At 38.9% G+C, this 18522-nt stretch overlaps 1 protein-coding gene across 2 annotated transcripts in view; it reads left to right on the plus strand.

Annotated features, from left to right (window-relative positions):
- Positions 1-18522, plus strand: part of DPP4 (dipeptidyl peptidase 4) — an 82292-nt gene that overhangs the window by 29452 nt on the left and 34318 nt on the right. For both annotated transcript variants that reach the window (XM_012440524.2, XM_012440525.3), the window contains exons 6-10: positions 5962-6014; positions 6125-6197; positions 6957-7077; positions 10066-10226; positions 11740-11852. In XM_012440524.2, coding sequence (XP_012295947.1) covers positions 5962-6014; positions 6125-6197; positions 6957-7077; positions 10066-10226; positions 11740-11852 — 521 coding nt within the window. The remainder of the gene's footprint in view (positions 1-5961; positions 6015-6124; positions 6198-6956; positions 7078-10065; positions 10227-11739; positions 11853-18522) is intronic.

Raw genomic sequence — 18522 nt, forward strand, 5'->3', positions numbered from 1 at the left:
AGAGAGAAAGAAAAAAAGAAAAAGAAGGAAAGAAAAAAGTTAAACTTTCCATCCTCCAGAGAAGGTTCTGCAAGATGGCCCAGACCACCTCCCAACCTTCAGGCCCCATATACAAAGCATTCTAAGGAAGAGAGCCTCACCACCGATCATAAAGAATCCACCGAGAGCACTCAGCTTCCCCCAGTCACTCAGCCCAACTCCAAATCCTCGCACATTCAGGGAAGGTTACAGTTTCATCACACACCCTCTTCATGTTTAGGATGGATGTGGAACACCATAGCTTTAACTGCAGCTTTTTGGTTACTCATGGATTTGACAACAGTTGTTCAAGTATAGGAAATTTTGAGATGTGTAGGGAAGATTAAAAACTTGTAGAGATACCCTGTATTGCAAGCAAAGTACAAAGGTAAGGATTCCCACCCCTGATCTTCTTTTTTTTTTTTTGTAAGATAAATAATATTGAGGACACACCAACACTGCCGTACTCAGGCCAAGCAAACCATTCACTTACTGCACTGACCATCTCAGGATGGTGACTCTCAATCATAATATTTACTCTGGATTTTCTGGGCTGGGCTCCTTTTCCTGGACATGAAGACTCTATGCTCTGCTAAACTTAACTGTAAGCGAATCAGAATCCTGTACCAACTTTAATGCGTCTGTTTCCAGTTAATGGATTATTTGTTTAATTAAGTGTTTCTTATTGCTATCTATGGAATACATTTACTTGAGAAACTTTTTAAAATACCCAGTGTCCAGGTACAATCCCTAGATCAGTAAATGGACGTTTCTGGGGTAATGCCAGAATCAGTAATTTTTTTTTCTTTTTTTGAGACAAGGTCTTATTCTGTCACTCAGGCTAGAGTGCAGTGGTCTGATCATGGCTCATGGCAGCCTCAATCTTTTGGGCTTGAATGATCCTCCTACCTCAGCCTCCTGAGTAGCTGAGACTACCATAGTGGTGTGCACCACTATGCCTTGCTAATTTTCAATTTTTTTTTTTTAGAGATAGGGTCTTACTATGTTTTTCAGGCTGGTCTCAACTCTTGACCTCAAAGGATCCTTCCACCTCAGTTTCCCCGAGGGCTAGGATTACAGCCATGAGCCACTGTGCCTGGCGAGCATCAGTATATTTTTAACTGTCATAGGTGATTGTAATGGCAAGCAGGGTTGAGAACTGCTGAATAACAGTTGTCCATGTTAAGGTCTAACACATGAAGGTAAGGTAGAAACACAAAGGTAATACCAGCTTACCTTATTATATAGCCAGGTTAAACAAATGCCATTTGATGTGCACTGATGCGTGTATTCCACTGGTGGTCCTTAATTGGAGATTTGTATTTGTTGCATCACTGGAGTTTACCTGTGTATTTAACTGCTTTTGCTTTTTTCACTCTGTTGCCTTCCCCCTGCCATCCATGCTTCAGACAGTATCCAAAGTACTACTTTTTTTTTTTTTTTTTGAGATGGAGTCTCAGTCGCCCAGGCTGGAGTGCAATTGTGGGTCTCGGCTCACCACAACCTCTGTCTCCTGTGTTCAAGCGATTCTATGGCCTCATCCTCCTAGTAGCTGGGATTACAGGCATCCACCACCACCCCCAGCTAATTTTTGTATTTTCAGTAGAGATGATGTTTCACCATGTTGGTCAGGTTGGTCTTGAACTCCTGACCTCATGATCCATCCACCTCGGCCTCCCGAAGTACTAGGATTACAGGCATGAGCCACCGTGCCTGGCATACTACTTTTAAATTCTAAGTTAGTTTATGCCAAACCTATGCTACCTCCAGTGGCTTCCCATCACACTCAAAATAAAATGCCAGCTCTAACCCTGGCATCCTGAGGCTTATGTGATTGGAGCCCAGTCTGCCTGGCTGAACACATCTCCTACCCGCTTCTCCTGCACTCAGCATGCTTGGCCAGTGCTTGTCACCTCACTTGTACCTTAGGATCACTTGAGGAGCTTTTGAAAAAACACAGATATCTGTGGCCTACCCCAAAGCAACTAACTAACTCAGCATAGCTGTGGGCCTCCTGGAGATTCCATGATGCTGAGTTGAGAACCCCTAAGTGCATAGTACTTTCTTTTTCTCAAGCATCACCCTCATTCCCATCTAAGGGCCAAAGTACTGCCTATTCCTTCCTCATGGAAGCTTCCCCATCATTGCATGGTTCTCTCTCTTTAACTCAGGTCCAGATTTGTTGGGTCACTTAGCATTGTCCTCTGCCACACGCTTCCACCCACACCCCACAAATCTGTCTCTGTCATGTTAACCCATTGTAGTTTCATCACAACATTTTGTGATATTTTGTCATTGATTTCTTTGCTTGTTTGTTGCCTGCCGTATTTGGTGCTAGTTTCTCTGTGATTTAGTCACTGCCACACCTCTGTGCCTAGGACAGGGTCACATAGCACATGCTAAACATCATTGTTAAATGAATACATGTTTTATTGCAAAGTGCTAAATTATAAGGCTATTGAAAGTGGGGATCTCTATCTTCAACTTTTTTATTTTTATTTTTTACTTCCAAGAGTGTCCAATAGAATTTTCTGTACAGCATATATATTTTGACTGAGTGACTCTTAAGAAACATATCTAGAAGAAAGGAAAGTCTAATTTGATTACATTTCCTTGGAGGTCTACCCTTCACTGATTTTTAGATTCTACTACGTGACTTCTCCATGACTGAGTTAGTGCATCTAGAATGACTAATTATCACTTCTAAGTTGTGGCTACAAATAAATGAGTGAGTGAGTGAGTGAGTGAATAAGTATCCCCACAGTCTGTTATGAATGTTCTCTTAACATCTCTGCTCATTGCCTAGTGCGCTGGAGATACTGATAATGGTTGTGTCATTGATTCCATGTCAACAATGTTCCAGAACCCTGCTAAGTGATTCCCATGCATTCTCATACATCTGAGATTGTTGCTAGCATTATTCTCATTTGTCAAAAAGGAAAATTGAAGCTTAGAAAGAAACTTGCTTCATATTACACAGTGAAACCCTGAATCCAAGTTAGAAGACTCCAAAGCTTGTGCTCTTAAATGTGATCTTTTCTATCTTTGCATTCAGCTTCTCTTTGCTACTATGCTCTTTCACTCTTTCTCTGTCACCCTCTATCACTAACCTCAACCAAAGAATCATCTTTTCCATAATCCTCTCTGCCTCCCCAAGGCCTAATTTATGATTCCTGCCTCTCCCATCCACCTCCGTTATACCTCTAGGCACAACCAATTATGATTCTTTTATTGTAGTTTACTATTTCATATTCTCCATTCCACTATAGCTCCTCCAGGGGAGGGGCCTTGTGTTATCCAGTGATATCTGATAAATGATACCTACCAGTGGTTATAGACTAAATAGAATAATGAATCAGTTTCAAAAGATACTGAACATCACGGGTTTTCTTTTACAACCCGTGATAGTTTGTCATGCTGAATGATCTCAGTCCATCTTAATATTTTTAGCTTGTACCACACCTTTTGGCTTTAGTGAATATTTTGCTTGAGGTTGCCCAGAAACAAGCATGGGGTGTGTCAAAATAATCCAAGATTCAGGAAAGGAATGTATGACTTGTGAAAAGCAGAACTTAACAAATCTTTGTTGACATGAGTGCATAGGAGGGTGAGAAGCGATAAGTAGTTAAGGTTAGGAATTCTGACTTCGTGTCTCAGTTCTACTATTATATACCTGGATATCCTTGGAATATCTGTTTAGTCCATCTCATCCTCATTGGTACAATTTGAATTTTACTGTAATTTGGTGTATTTCTTGAACACTCATTATGTGGCTTGCACTAGAATAGACTCCAGGCATCCAAAGATAAATAAGATACAATTTCTTACCTCTAGGAGTATGGTAAAGAAGGCAGACATATAGACAAGTAACTTCTTTGAAAATATCTTAAACTTATATATGCATCTATATTCAGACATAATTTTTCATAAATGCAAATATGTGATCATACACATTTTTATCTTCAGTCTTTTTTCCTTTTTCACTTGGCTCTCTAAAGTCTAATGTATATCTCTCCATATTTTTATATTTTTCTTCTTGTTCATATAACTCTATGAAAATATATAGGGATGTTTTTAGTTATTACTTGATCTATAAAAGTAAAATCCTATACTTTTTTGTAAATTGCATTTCTCACTCAATGGTACCATGTGAAACTCCTTCCAAGTCATCTGGTTAGCTCTGATTCATTTTTTTTTAATCAATATAACTTTATTTTTCAGAACAGCTTTAGGTTTATAGAAAATAAGCAGAGAGTTCCCATATACTCCCTTGTCCTCCCTCCCCCACTTTCCCCTATTATTAATGTCTTGCATTAGTGTGGTCCATTTGTTATAATTGATGAGCTAATATTAATACATCATTGTTAATTCAAGTCCATAGTTTACATTAGCGTTGACTCTTTGTGGGTTTTGGCAAATATATGTCACGTATCTACCATTATAGTGGTGAATTCTGACAAATCTATGGCTCTTGAGAAACGTATAATAACAGATATCACCACTATAGTATTACACAGATTAGTTTGACTATGCTAAAAATCCCCTGTGATTCAGCTCTTCATCCTTCCTTCCCTCAGACTCCAAGCAGCCACCAATCTCTTTACTGTCTCCATAGTTTTACCGTTTCCAGAAAGTCCTATTGTTAGAATCATACAATATGTAACCTGACCACATTGGCTTATTTCACTTAGCAATATGTATTTGAGATTTATCCATGTCTTTTTGTGGCTTAATAGCTCATTCTTCTTATCATTAAATAAGTTTCCATTATATGGATCTACTACGGTTTGTTTGTCCACTCATCTGTTGAATGACATCTTAGTTGCCTCCCAGTTTTGACAATTACGAATAAAGCTGCTAAAAACATTTGTGTATAGATTTTTGTGTAGGAATAAATTCTCAACTCATTTGAACAAATAACAAGGAGTTTGCTGGTAAAGTTATTTTGCCTTGGTGTTTTCTCTATGTAAAGCTTCTTATTTCTGGATTCAATTTGTTTATTAGATATAAGACTATTCAGCATTGTTTTCATTTTTGAGAAATTATTTTTCAAGAAATTTTTCCTTTTCTCTAATTTTTAAAATATCTTGGCAAAAAATGTTTATAATAGTCTCTTATGGTCTTTTAATGTCTGTGGAGTCTGTTGTGATATCCCATTTTTCCTTTCTGATACCAGTCATTTGTACTGTTTTACACATAAGTTTTACTGTGTTCTCAATTTTACTAGTCTTTTCAATGAATTGAGTTCTGGTTTTGTTGATTTTTCTCTATTGTGTGTTTTCTATTTCATCAGTGCTTTTACCTTTATTTCATTTTGATTACTTTGGATTTAGTTTGATTTCCTTTTTTAAAAAAGATATTTCTTTCCCTATGCTTCTGCAGTCACTGAAGGTTTGACTTTCATTCCCAGCTTCTTGAGATGGTTGTTAAAATATTGATGATATATATTTAATTTTAATATATCTTTCCAGGGGGTTTTCAAAAAATTTATAACACTTTACATTTCATCATCAGTGTATGAAGTTAAGCATTTCTTCACATCACCATCAGCAATAGCATCATATATCTTTTAAATCTTTTGCCAATAAGATAGGTGAAAAGTGAAAATTTACATTTTCCTAAGTAGGCAATCTTAGCATACTATGGTGAGTGCTAGGGATAACGTTTGTACAAAACGACATTTTTGGTGCACTGCGGTCCTGGGAAAGCTCCTTGGAGGAGGTGGTGCCAGAGCTAGGTTGTAGATGAAGTCTAGAGGAGTTTGTACTAGAAGATCTCCAGAATACTTTTGAATCCCAAAATTATAGGAGGAAATTACAAGATATGATAACATGTGAGAATTATACAACCATATATTACCAAATCTATCATCTTGGTCTCCTACAGTGAGTGGCCAAATTATCAAGAATCACAGAAGCCTGAAATGTCTGTTTTCTTTCATAGCAATGGAGGCATTCCTACACAGCTTCATATGACATTTATGATTTAAAAAAAAGGTCAGTGACTTCCCAATAAAATCTATTAGGCTTTTCTAGTGTTATTTTTTTAAGGAAACCCCAATGTGAGTTATTCTTTTTGGTAATGTTTCCTTTCATCTTTTTTCCAGGCAGCTGATTAGAGAAGAGAGGATTCCAAACAACACACAGTGGATCACGTGGTCACCAATGGGTCATAAATTGGTTAGTGAGTCTCTCCTGTTGTCAGAAAAATATTGGCTCAAATTTGTCATAGGCAGAAGTTACTAACCCTGATACAAAGCAGACATCTTAGGAAGTCAATACGTCACTATAATATAGTGTTATTGCCCAAGATAATATTTTACTAGCTTAACAAACTAAATGCAATTCCTGAAAGTTCCCATAGGGAATATTTATTCACTGGGAAAATGCATATCAAATTCTTAAGTTCTAGTTATCTATTGTACTTAGATATTTTCTGAGTCACACCTGCTTTCTGCTAGTTCTGTGTTCTCTGTTACTATGCATATATCTTTATGTTCTATAGTGCTAGGAGAATCTGAGAAGTCCAAAAGAATCTTAACAAGTGGATCTAATGTTTATCTGCCATTGAACTTCTCTCTTCCAGAATGTAACTACCTTTCCTCTACTCACTCTCCCAATATACAAGAAATATACAAGCATATATTATCCCGTGGAAGTGGTCAGTCTTCTAGGTTTTCTCATATACTTTAGCATTCAAATAGTGGTAGTTCTGTGCTTCTTATTTTTAACACATTATTAGTGTTTTTAGGATTATTCTGGGATTATAGGCTGTGCACTTGTAATTTAAGAATGAGGAGGGAGTAAATGACTCTTCCTGTTTGAATTGAATATTTGACTATGATAAGCCTTACATTTGCAACTGAAACGTGTTTCTAAAACTACAGGATAAAATATAAAATGTTATTATGATATCAATTCTTGTTTTTTTCCTTCTAGGCATATGTTTGGAACAATGACATTTATGTTAAAATTGAACCAAATTTACCAAGTCACAGAATCACATGGACTGGGAAAGAAGATATAATATATAATGGAATAACTGACTGGGTTTATGAAGGTAGAAACCTTGAAGCTTTTTCAAATCAGAAAATCTACAAGGTTTTAAAATAGTTAAACATTTCTTTTAAAATTGGAAATTTTAAATGAGCTTCGAAATAAGTTGCATTGTTTAAAATGTCATCAAATTTCTCTTAGAACTCACAGCACCAGGTGTCTTCTAGACCAAGAATTTAACTATTCCTAGCACTCCTCTGTCCTCATTATCTGACAATACGCCTCTTGTCTCTGGTTTATTGATACAAAGGGCTTTTCTGTGTAGGTAGACGTTTTCTGCCTTTACTGGGACATAAAACCCTCCAGATTAACATCAGATATTTCTCTAACTAGGCCTAACTAGCCCAGAATTTACTAAGGAAAGCTAAATAGTCCCATCACATTGAGAAGATGACAAAATAACATCTGCAGGTTGGAGAATACAGGGGAAGAAAATGACTATTTTATAGAGAATTTGTATTTATTTAAACTTGGACAAACTATGATTTCCTGTTTTTAAGAATGAAAAAGCAATTAGAAAGGCTTGGGAAAAAATGACTAATAAAACTAAAAAAGTTAAAAAGGAATATTCTCCCTTTTAGGATGCAGAGTTTTAGAAACTATTAGAAACACATTTTAGAAACTTAGAAAATATTAGAACAATTTTTATGTCTGTATTTGCCAAGATAAAAGACATTTTGAGGCTGCTCCAAACTGTTCACAAGGTTTCCTCATACTTATTAGAAAGACTCATCTGTATTTCACCGTATTATTTTTTTTCGTCTTTGTAGTTTAAAAAAATAGTTTTTCTTTATGACAATTTTCATTCTTACCAAGTCCAAGTCAAGTTTAATTGACTCATAACAACAACAACAACAACAAATCACATTAAAAGAAAGATAAATTTTTATGTCCTAGAAGTAAGCACTTGACTAAAACTTACAATGAAATTTACTAACACTAACTATTTAGAGAGTCTGTAACACTTGGACAGCACAACCCAGCCTCCAGAATCATTGACAAGAGTAGCCTCTTTCCAAAGCTGTGACCCTCCCTCAGAAAGAGCTGGTGTTCTGGAAGATAAGATGGCAGCTAGTACTATCATTCTTTCTAAAGTGGATAATCACTGGAGAGAGTCTTTTGCATGACTAGGCCATTTGCATGCAGAAAAACAGCTTCACAGCTCAAACTTGGGGCTGTCTAGTATCTTCAGTTCCTAGAAGAAAATTATTACATTGTCAATATAGAAAAATATGTTCTGCATTCCAAATAGCCACTAATTCAAGACAAAGATCACTACTTGCTACTTATACCTACAAGTAATTCTAAAACCAAAATCTTCCTCTGATTATATTGATTTTATGTCATTGCAGCCGTATTATAGATCAGAATCAATGGGTAAAAGGCAAAAAGAATGAGAAGTCAACTCAGTATATGAACAAGTTCTTAGTATAATAGAAACCATGACTTGGAATCATAAGGGCTGGGTTCTAGTTCTTGTTTCAGGCAATTCACTCAATCTCTTCATGCCTCAGTTTCCTTCTCTGTGAAATGAGCTATGAATCCTCACCCAAAGATCATTGTGAAGACGAAATTGATACATTTTGTAAATTCTAAATTGCTACATGAGCGTGTATAGATCAATGATATAAACATGAGACAGTCAAAGGAAGAATAGGCTGCCTAACCCAGTAGTAGGTTTTCTGTTACTAGAAATACTAAAATAGAGGCAGGAAAGGGCAGTATACTACCGAGATGAAAAGCATGAGTTAAAGGAGATTTGGGTTGGTTTTTGATTCTACCACTTCTTAGCCATGTGTTCCTAGACAAATTTCTTATCCTCTTCAAGCTTGTCTCACTTTGTTTATCAATACAATGGGTTATTGTGAGCATTAACTGAGATGATAAATGTCAATTGCTTATCAATGTCTAGTGCATAGTTAGCACTCATCGAATGCCAGCTGCTCATCACAATAATTATTATTACATTTTATTGCACTAATTATTTTTGCTGTTATTTTTGTTGTTGAAAAAGAGCATTTGGAAATAACTCGTAAAGAGGTATCAGGCTTCTGAAAACGGGTTAGAATTCATGATTTCCCAACCCTAAGATTCTAGTTTCTATGCTTTTGCTTTTAAATTTACACTTACTTGAGACTTGTGGAATAACAAAGAGTCTCCACCCAGTCTACTTAACTCCTCCATTCCCAGTTGGTGAAAGAGTTTTCAACATATTAAGAGCCAGAGATTGAATGTCCCCTGTATAGACCCCATAATAAACATAGGGACGAGTGATCTTTGCCAGAGATTGAGAAGAAGCCCAATAATGTACTGGAAAGCAAGATCCTGTCTTTTATTTGCCTCCCTCTTTGACCCTCTTCTCTTACCGATCAACATATACACCAGAGCAGCATATTAATCTAAGGGAGCTTTCAGTTTCTGGGCTGGTCAAGGAGATGTTTCTCAGTAGGGGGTCTCAATGGAGTTCCTTGCCATTCTAAATCCATCCTTCCCACACCTTGTTTGTGCCAAGAGTAGTAAACTCTGGGTACCATATTGGTTTGATAGCCTGGAGCTACACACCACCCACCAGTACCCTGCGGGCTCAGTACAAACTGAGCCCAGTTGGGGAGAGTATGCTGGCATGTTGACTGTTTGAAAATTAGAAAGGAGAATCAGCCTCCTGTGTGAAATTTACTTTTAGTATGTTTTGAGGCATAAATTTAGAGGATTATAAGATAAAGAAAAAAATGTAGAGCTTATATTAAATATTGCATGCTAAAATATTCTAAAATGGTCCAACGGGTTACTTATTTTTACAATCCAGATATATCCTTGAAGATTTTATTTTTATTCATTTGTATTACTCTGATTTTGGAAGCCCAGCAAATGCAAAGTGGTTCATTAGTTGAACTCTACTGTAATTACTAAAGCTAATGAGAACAATATTTTGAATGCCAAAGCCAATTTATCAGCTACTTCTTGTAACAGAACAATTTATGTCTTTTTTCAGAGGAAGTCTTCAGTGCCTACTCTGCTCTGTGGTGGTCTCCAAACGGCACTTTTTTAGCATATGCCCAATTTAACGACACAGAAGTCCCACTTATTGAATACTCCTTCTACTCTGATGAGTCACTACAGTACCCAAAGACTGTACAGATTCCATATCCAAAGGTCTGTGCTCCTGTTTGTACAGTGGTTCCATGATTTGATGGGAAGAGAATGGTTTCATTTAATCCCTTCCTGCTAATGAAAATATTGTCAGTCTCTCTTCAACAGCTTGCTGTGATTACTCTTGCTGAAGTCAACAGCATCTGGCAATTTTAAAGTATTTTTATTATCCCAGGAAAGAGTGTGATTTAAGGTTTTGTAATTTCTCCAAAAACTTTGAGGAATGACAAGCAGAAAAAATGGGGAAAATGCTTTTGAAAGAGATGGGGGAATGAAAATGTTTGAATGGAGGAAAACAGAGGCTATAATTGAATCAGAAGCTCGTCTCATTTGTAAAAGTTGGATTGTGCCCTAGATGAAGTTGCAAAGCTCAGTTATATATCAGATTGTATTACTAATTAACGGGACACATGACTAGTTTTAGTGGTTCTATTATAGATTTGGCACTAATGTAAATTTTTCATGTCCTACATTTGGAATAATAGTGTTACGTCTTGGTTTTCAAAGCTGTTCTCCCCCTCAGGGTTGCATGTTTACTAAAATTGAAGAGCTTTGTTAAGTAGTGTAAGCCGGGGAAGAGGGGGGTTAGAAGAAAGGAACCAAGGATTCTTCACTAGTACCATAATAATAATGGCCACAGTGTTGTCTGTAGGAAAATCTAATAGTAAATTGTTTTTTCTGTAAGAAATTTCGAAAAGGGGATTTTTATTTTTACCAACTCACTCAATTTGCTTTATGAAGAGCTGCCATTTTAGGAAGACAGAGGAAGTTAAAAGAAAAAAAAGATCAGAGACTAAATATGGAGATGTGTTTTCAGTGGAATGTTATTTTTTGATGAGTGAAACTGGCACACACAAAAAAACTCCATAAAGTGTTCTCACTAAAAATATCATATTATTTCTAACTAATCTGTCAATCGAAGATCTATGTGTATATTTAAAAAGGTTTTATAGGTTTTTGTCATAATATTGAGTGTAAAGCTCCAACATGGTGAACCTGAATTTAGAGTTGAAATGATGGCTTCCTAATTAACATCGTTGGCTCAGGTAAACTGATTTTTCCTGGTGGATTGTGTCTTTGGCAGAACCCAAGGTGTTCTTCATGCTGACAGCCATCAAAGACTTTTGGTCTCAGGGAGTCAGGGTATATTTGCAAATAATAAATAGAGTTGATTTTAAGAGGTTTATCCTTGCTTGCACAAAGTTATAAATTATAAAGATATAAACATTCCTTATTTAAACAGAAGTGCTTTGGACCTTCAAGTTTTATATATATACTGTGTGTGTGTGTGTATATATATATATATACACAAGTATTCTGTTTCTGCCTGACCATGAAAAGGTTGTGTTTCATGACTCTCCCTTATGTTCATTTTATTTATATTAAATTGTTGGAACGTGTCTGATTGTGATAATTTTATGGCCATAATGCAGACGTTTTTGTATAGTTTTAAAATGTGTGCAATGATGTTACATTTTTTTTCGTCAATACCAATTCTGTGATTGTTTTTTCCTAGGCAGGAGCTGTGAATCCAACTGTAAAGTTCTTTGTTGTAAATACAGACTCTCTCAGCTCAATCACCAATGCAACTTCCATACAAATCACTGCTCCTGCTTCTGTGCTGATAGGGTAAGACTCTTGTCCTGAATGCTTGGCTTGTAAACAGTTTTGCACTTTCTAGGGAGAACTTTTCAAAAGTGAATGGCAAAGTGGATTGCAGCCTCTCACTGTGTCATCCCTGCTGAAAGTCATTCATTCTTTCCTTCAGCAACTCTTTGTTGAGCACCTTCACGTCTTCAGGCTGGGCACAACTCCAGAGATGGGGATGACAATGAACAGAGCAGCCAGTCCCTGGTGTCATGGAGCCTACACTCAAACTGGGCGAAACAGACAATAACCAGATAAACAAAGAACTGTGTAAAATGCCAGGTAGTTAAAAAAAATGTGGTGAAGATAACCTGAGCAGAGCAAAATGGATGGGGTTGATGAGATGAGGTCAGGGAAGACTCATGGATAAAATGAACTGTGGCAGTGATGTGAAGAGCAGGAGGGCTCCAGCCACACCAATAGCATGGGACAGAGGGGATATGCTTGCGGTGTTGGAAGAACTAGTAAGGAGGCTGGGGTTACTGGATGGAGCCTTTTGAGTGAAGAAGAGAGTGGGGGAGACAAGGTCAGGTCCCACAGAGCCTTGAAAGGCCTAGAGAAATGCAGGGAGTCTGTGGATTAAGTTTAGGGAGCTCCAAGGTCATTTTGTGCTCCAAGACTTCACTCGCTGAAATCATGTCAGTGGTTTGAAATTCTGCCCCGGCGCGTCTTCAGCCTCTTGTTTATTTTCCTGTAAAGGAATCACCATACTGGGTACAATTAATGGCTATCTGATAGCTCCATATTCACTCACTTCGGTCATTTATTTGGTTTTATTGCTGTTTTTAAATTACAGCTAGCATACATTGAGTACTCACTATGGACCAGATACAGGGATTGTCACATACTTATCTTAGGACTCTTTAAAGTCACTCTGTCTTTCCAACAGCTATCATTGTGTGCCTGTTCAAAGATAAGAAATGAGGCCTACAGATTAAGAAAATGACCTAGTAGGAATCTATATTAAAATCTGACTTTCTGGCTTGAAAGAACAAGCTGGTAGAGACTGCTTCGTGTCTCCCTCTATGTGATTACAGCTGGTGCCCTCACATTCCTGAATATACCCTCAGGGCAGTATGGAAGCATCCATTTTCTCTGGGGTTGCATGAACTACATCAGGAAGGCTGTGGGCTGTGCTCTACGTTTAGTATTTTGGTTAGAAATATCTATAATAACCCATTCATTTGGAGGGAAATCAATTAAGTTTTTAAAAAAAAATTCTGAGTTTATCCAATGGAATAAAAATTTACCCAGAGGTTTTAAAGTCTGCCTTTTGGTTACATCCAGCGACCTCTTTAATCATCAATGGGCAGCCTGTATATCTACTCGCAAATGTCCATAAAAATCCTGTGCCCTTATAGTGCTTATCATCAGTAGATGATAGAAAACATTCAGATAAATGCCCCCAGGGGTCCTATGAGAGGTATGAGCAATAGAATGGAGGCATTCTGAGGAGGAGAACATGGGCTTTTTAGGACCCCAGGATCAAAACATGCCCCCTGGAGAATGTGCAGATTGAGCAGGTTGGTTTCCAGCAGGGCACACTGAGGAGGATGGACACTGAGGTGGAAAAAACAGAGCATGGGAAAGTCAGGGCTGCCCAGGAAAAGCCCAGCAGAGCCTGGTGTGGCCTTTCGGTCTGTCACCAGTATCTGTCTGCAGGGAGAATGAGCCATGCATGAGCACCTACTCTGAAAATGATTCCATCTGGAAGGGACTTTAGACCTCATCAATGGTTTATAAACTTTTTTAAAGACCTGGAAACCTTTGTTCAAGTGAGATAATATACAGAAGTGTATGGCCAGAAAACAAATAGGAGATTGCTTCTCAGTTTTGGCAGGTCTAGCCCTTGTCCTCCCTCCTTCCCCCAGCAATCCTGAGAGCTTAGACAGAACCTGGAGTGGTTCCAGGACACAGACAGAACACTGCTGTGAGACACAGGTGAGAGAACTGAGGCTCAGAGAGGTAAAGTCATTTGCTCAAGGTCACACAGCAAGTTAGTGTGGAAGCTGGGAATGGGACCAAGGCCTGTGCCTGCTGGACCAAAATATTTGAATAATTGAGTTAAAAATGTATTGAGTCCTTTTTATAGGCTGGGACTGTGCTCAGTGCTCTGCTCTTGCTGTCTCATTTATTCCCCAAAGAGACAAAGTCTTTCCCACTTAGAGATCCCTTTCCAAGGCACAGCTGTGCGAAGTGCTGGGCTCAGGAAACAAGCAATTCTCAGGACGGATTTTTGGCCTTAATGTGAATTCGTCATTAAGTCCTTGTTCTCAGTAGTTCTTTAAGTCGCACTCATGGTGGGGGCTGCCTCACTATGGAGATTTGTGTGAAATGTATATTAGCAAAGAATATTGTTTTTTGGAAATACCACAGGAATGTGCTTTCTAGAGAATTTAAAATATAACTCTGGTCTCTGTTAACACTGGTAGGGATGCTGTTTTTCTAGAATTAGACTCTAGATGCTCTCTGGGAAAAATGCCCTAGTACATGATGAAGCACCATTTTCTGGCCTCATGCAAAGATCCAGCAGGGCCAATTAAATCCATGTGAGTTATCCCTCTTAGTAACCCGCCCAGCCTGTTACCTGGTGATTTACTAGTTCCTGGAGTGGGAAGCCTGGCAAGAGTTAGTGTCCCTCCTCCTACCTCTGCCCATGTTTCCCTCATTCATTTTCCCATTAGGCTATGTCCCTTTGCCACAGAGCCTGCAGCAAGTGAAATCCACAGGAGGATGAGGCTGGTTTGCAATTTTGTTAGGAATTAGCAGAAATGGGTGGAAGCCCTGCTTCTCTGATAACAAGTGAGAAAGGCAACCAGGCTGCGTTTCCAACAACCAAGGCCTGAACTTGAACCAGAGTGAGCCTCCCTGCTACCTGCACTGATTTAGTGCTAAAGTTGATTAGATTTGTTATGCTGCTAATTTGTGTTTATTGTTCATAATGAGAACTGGAAAGCTCAAAAATTTGAAGGAGAACAGCACATAATGTAGAATCATAAATCTCCTAACTTTTGTCTAGAGCAGTACATTCATTGTTGACTAAAGTGAGACAGGTTCTATGCAGTAGTGGCCAATCTTACAATCGTATCTCTACTGTTAGCAGGTGCCTGGGACATAGCACATGCCCAACCAATATTTATAGAATAAATTAATAGATACGCAGAGGATGGATGGATAGATAAGCAGAGGATGGATGGATGGGTGGATGGATGAATGGATGAGTAAGTTATCCAGGTGACTTTGTGTGTATAGAATAGTGGTTCACACTTCCAGCACCATGGATACACTTCAAAATGACCTTGCATAGAAATCCCTCCGTTTTATCTCTTCACTGCCTCTGCACATTTTGTGGCTTGAAGCTAGGGAATTGAAGAGGGCATGTTCTACTGAGGTAACCCCAGCCAACATCTTTTGAATGGCTCCGGGGCTCATCACACCCAGCTCATGACATACCCCATCCCTGCCCTCTCTGCTCCTGAATGACACAATAGATAAAGTCTCGCTGTGTATTCTCTGAACTGCTATGACCCCTGGTCTATAAAGCTGTGACATTTTGCCTCAGATTGTCACACAGGAGATAAATAAACTGGAAGCCAGTGATACCTGGAAGAGGCACATTAGGGCTTGCATGCTATGACTGTGTGGGTGTACGGGCGCTGCAGCCCTCAGATCTGCTTCATCTCATCCCATCCATTCCTCTCCTGAGGGATTTGTCAGCGAACCTGGGAGAGTTGGCATCCCCATCAGAGCAGAGGGTGGCATGGAGCCCGTGGCCAGCACTGGCAGTACGCCTGCTTCCTCGGGTGATTCACTGAATTAATCATTCCATGGTTGCAGTTGCTCTTGGTACATTTTTCCCTCCAATATTATTTCCAGTTAGTAATTAATACCTTATTTTAAGTATCCTTAATATACCAAAAGAGACATTTACACAAATTAAGGGAATTAATAGTACCCAACAGACATTTGATAAATGCCTACTGTTTGCAAGGCATTATGCTGGGACAGGCGCTCACTTTCCAAGGGGATTCTCTGTTGTGTGATTCTCAACAAGTCTCAGTGCATCCACATATAATTTGCCTTACAAAAGTTAGTTTATACACAACTCTCTAGGAATAGATTTCTTCTTTGAGTGAGGAACTTAATGCTGAAAAGAAGGAAGAAGGTGAAACTGGCTAACAACATTTCCCAAAGGGATGGGTGGAGGTTCCATAGACGGAACAAGTATGAACAGGGAATCTGAAGCCAACAGCTTGAGTTGAATCCTGGCTCCAACACTTCCCAGTGGAGTGACAGTGGGCAAGCTACTTAAATCCTCTGCTGTTAAGTTTCTTTGTCTGCAGACCATGAACTATAGTACTCACCTCATAGGGTGGTCATGAGCTTATGTCAAGCACTTAGAACAGTTCCTGGCACATAGTAGACTCCACATGGGTGTGAACTCATTATTTTACATCCAGAAATTACTCCATCATTTTAGTATTAAAATCAACCATATTGTCCTTGGACTAATACAGCTGCAGAAGGTAGAAGAGCTTGCTGGCTCATATGTCTAACCTGGGATAAGTTTTCCAGGCTCTCAGGAAGGCCTGGCCTGCAGGGGCTGTCCATCTTCTACCCTACCACAACCATTACATAAGAAAGCAATTCAGTAATGACCTCTCTGTTTTTACAGAATAAAAGCAGTATAAAAGCAGCATGCAGTGTGCAAAGTATAGATGATAATCCTGCTGGTTGGATTTTTCTGGTTTTAAGTGTGTACTTAAACTTTTCAGTAAAAAGTACATTGGCTTTATTTATTTATTTATTTATTTATTTAGAGATGGTGTTTCTCTCTGTTGCCCAGGCTGGGGTGCAAAAGCACAATCTCTGCTCACTGCAACCTCTGTCTCCTGGGTTCAATCGATTCTCTTATCTCAGTCTCCCAAGTAGCTGGGATTACAGATGTGCCCCACCACACCTGACTAATTTTTTTGTATTTTTAGTAGAGACAGGGTTTTACCGTGTTGGCCAGGCTGGTCTCAAACTCCGGAACCCAAGAGATCTGCCCACCTTGGCCTCTCAAAGTGCTCGGATTACAAGCATGAGTCATTGTGCCTGGCAGGGTTTTTTTTTTTTTTTTTTTTTTAATGATTCTTTGACATCTCAGACTGGCATAATCTTGGCTCAGGGCTGCCACTGAAGAGAAGTATGCTTATAAGAAAATTCAAAAATTCCTGTCTGCACCACGGTTGAACTGCCTTGCTGAGCATGCACAGGGTGCAGAGTACACCTGGGGTCATGGAGAGTAACCCAGGCCATGCAGGGCCCAGGACCATGAACCTTTGATCTGAAAATGGGCAGAGAAGATGACTGATGCACGTGAGTTTCCTGGCTGACTTCCCAAATTTCATTACTCAACGTTTTCAAATGGGGAAAAGTTGCTCGTATATTGCTGATTTCTGAACCTGACTTTTAATTTATGACTTTTAGTAGATAGAGCTATTTAGTTTCTTTGTCTGCCATCTGCAAATTTTGTGGCCTGAAGCTAGAGGATTGAAGAGGGCATGTTCTACTGAGGTAACCCTACCCAACATCTGTTGAATGGCTCTGGGGCTCATAATTAGTGATCCACTAATTATGGTCAAAAGTATTTCCCCCCATCACCTACCCCTTCACTCTACCAGAACACTCCTTTTTTTAAAAAAGGAGAAGAATATTTCTGGAGCCTAAATTCCTAATCAATGCCCATGGAATTTTCAGATGTTGTACATATGTCAGTGGAGAGGCTTTTTCCACCTAGAGAGAGGTACATCAGTTTCATCAGATTGTCCAAAGGATTTTGGCCTGAAAAAAACTACACTGATATAGGACAGGGGTTAGCACACCAGGGTTTATGGGCCAAATGCAGCCCACTGCCCATTTCTGTGTGGTCCACAAGTAAGAATGGTTTTTACTTTTTTTTTTTCTTTTTGAGACAGAGTCTCACTCTTGCCCAGGCTAGAGTGCAGTGGCACCATCTCGGCTCACTGCAACCTCCATCTCCCGGGTGCAAGCAATTCTCCTGTCTCAGCCTCCTGAGTAGCTGAGATTACAAGTCTGTGCCACCACACCTGGCTAATTTTTGTATTTTTAGGCAGGCTTGTGCCCTGTTGGCCAGGCTGATCTTGAACTCCTGAACTCAGATGATCCACCCAGGTTTTACATTTTTAAGTGGTTGGGAACAAAAATCAAAAGAGTAATAATATTTCATGATACATGAAAACTTAAAGAAATATAAATTTTAGCTTTTCAGTGGAACATTAAATGAACTCATTCATTTAATTATGGTCTCTGGCTGCATTTGCGCTACAAAGGCAGAGCGGAGTAATGACAGAGAAGACGTGGACCACATAGCTTAAAATACTTACTACCTGACCCTAAGGTGGAAAAGTTTTCCAACCTCTGGTGTAAAAAACTATTTCAGAAAGCTTCCTCTTCTATCGTGCTTTTCATACTTCCATTATCTTTGCACGGATTTACTGCCTGTCTTGGGTAAAGCGTATTTGCCTTTCCGTGTTCTCATTTAGCTCCCCTGCATTGGGCAGATGCAGAAGCTCAGACTGGATGAGGTGTCTGTGTTCCTGGGCATGGAAAGAGGTGGTTGCACACTCAGCCCCTGCAGCCTTGTGGT

The sequence above is a fragment of the Aotus nancymaae genome, unplaced genomic scaffold (genome assembly GCF_030222135.1).
Source record: "Aotus nancymaae isolate 86718 unplaced genomic scaffold, 86718_ANA_hifiasm-v0.15.2.pri h1tg000029l, whole genome shotgun sequence".
Taxonomy (NCBI): domain Eukaryota; kingdom Metazoa; phylum Chordata; class Mammalia; order Primates; family Aotidae; genus Aotus; species Aotus nancymaae.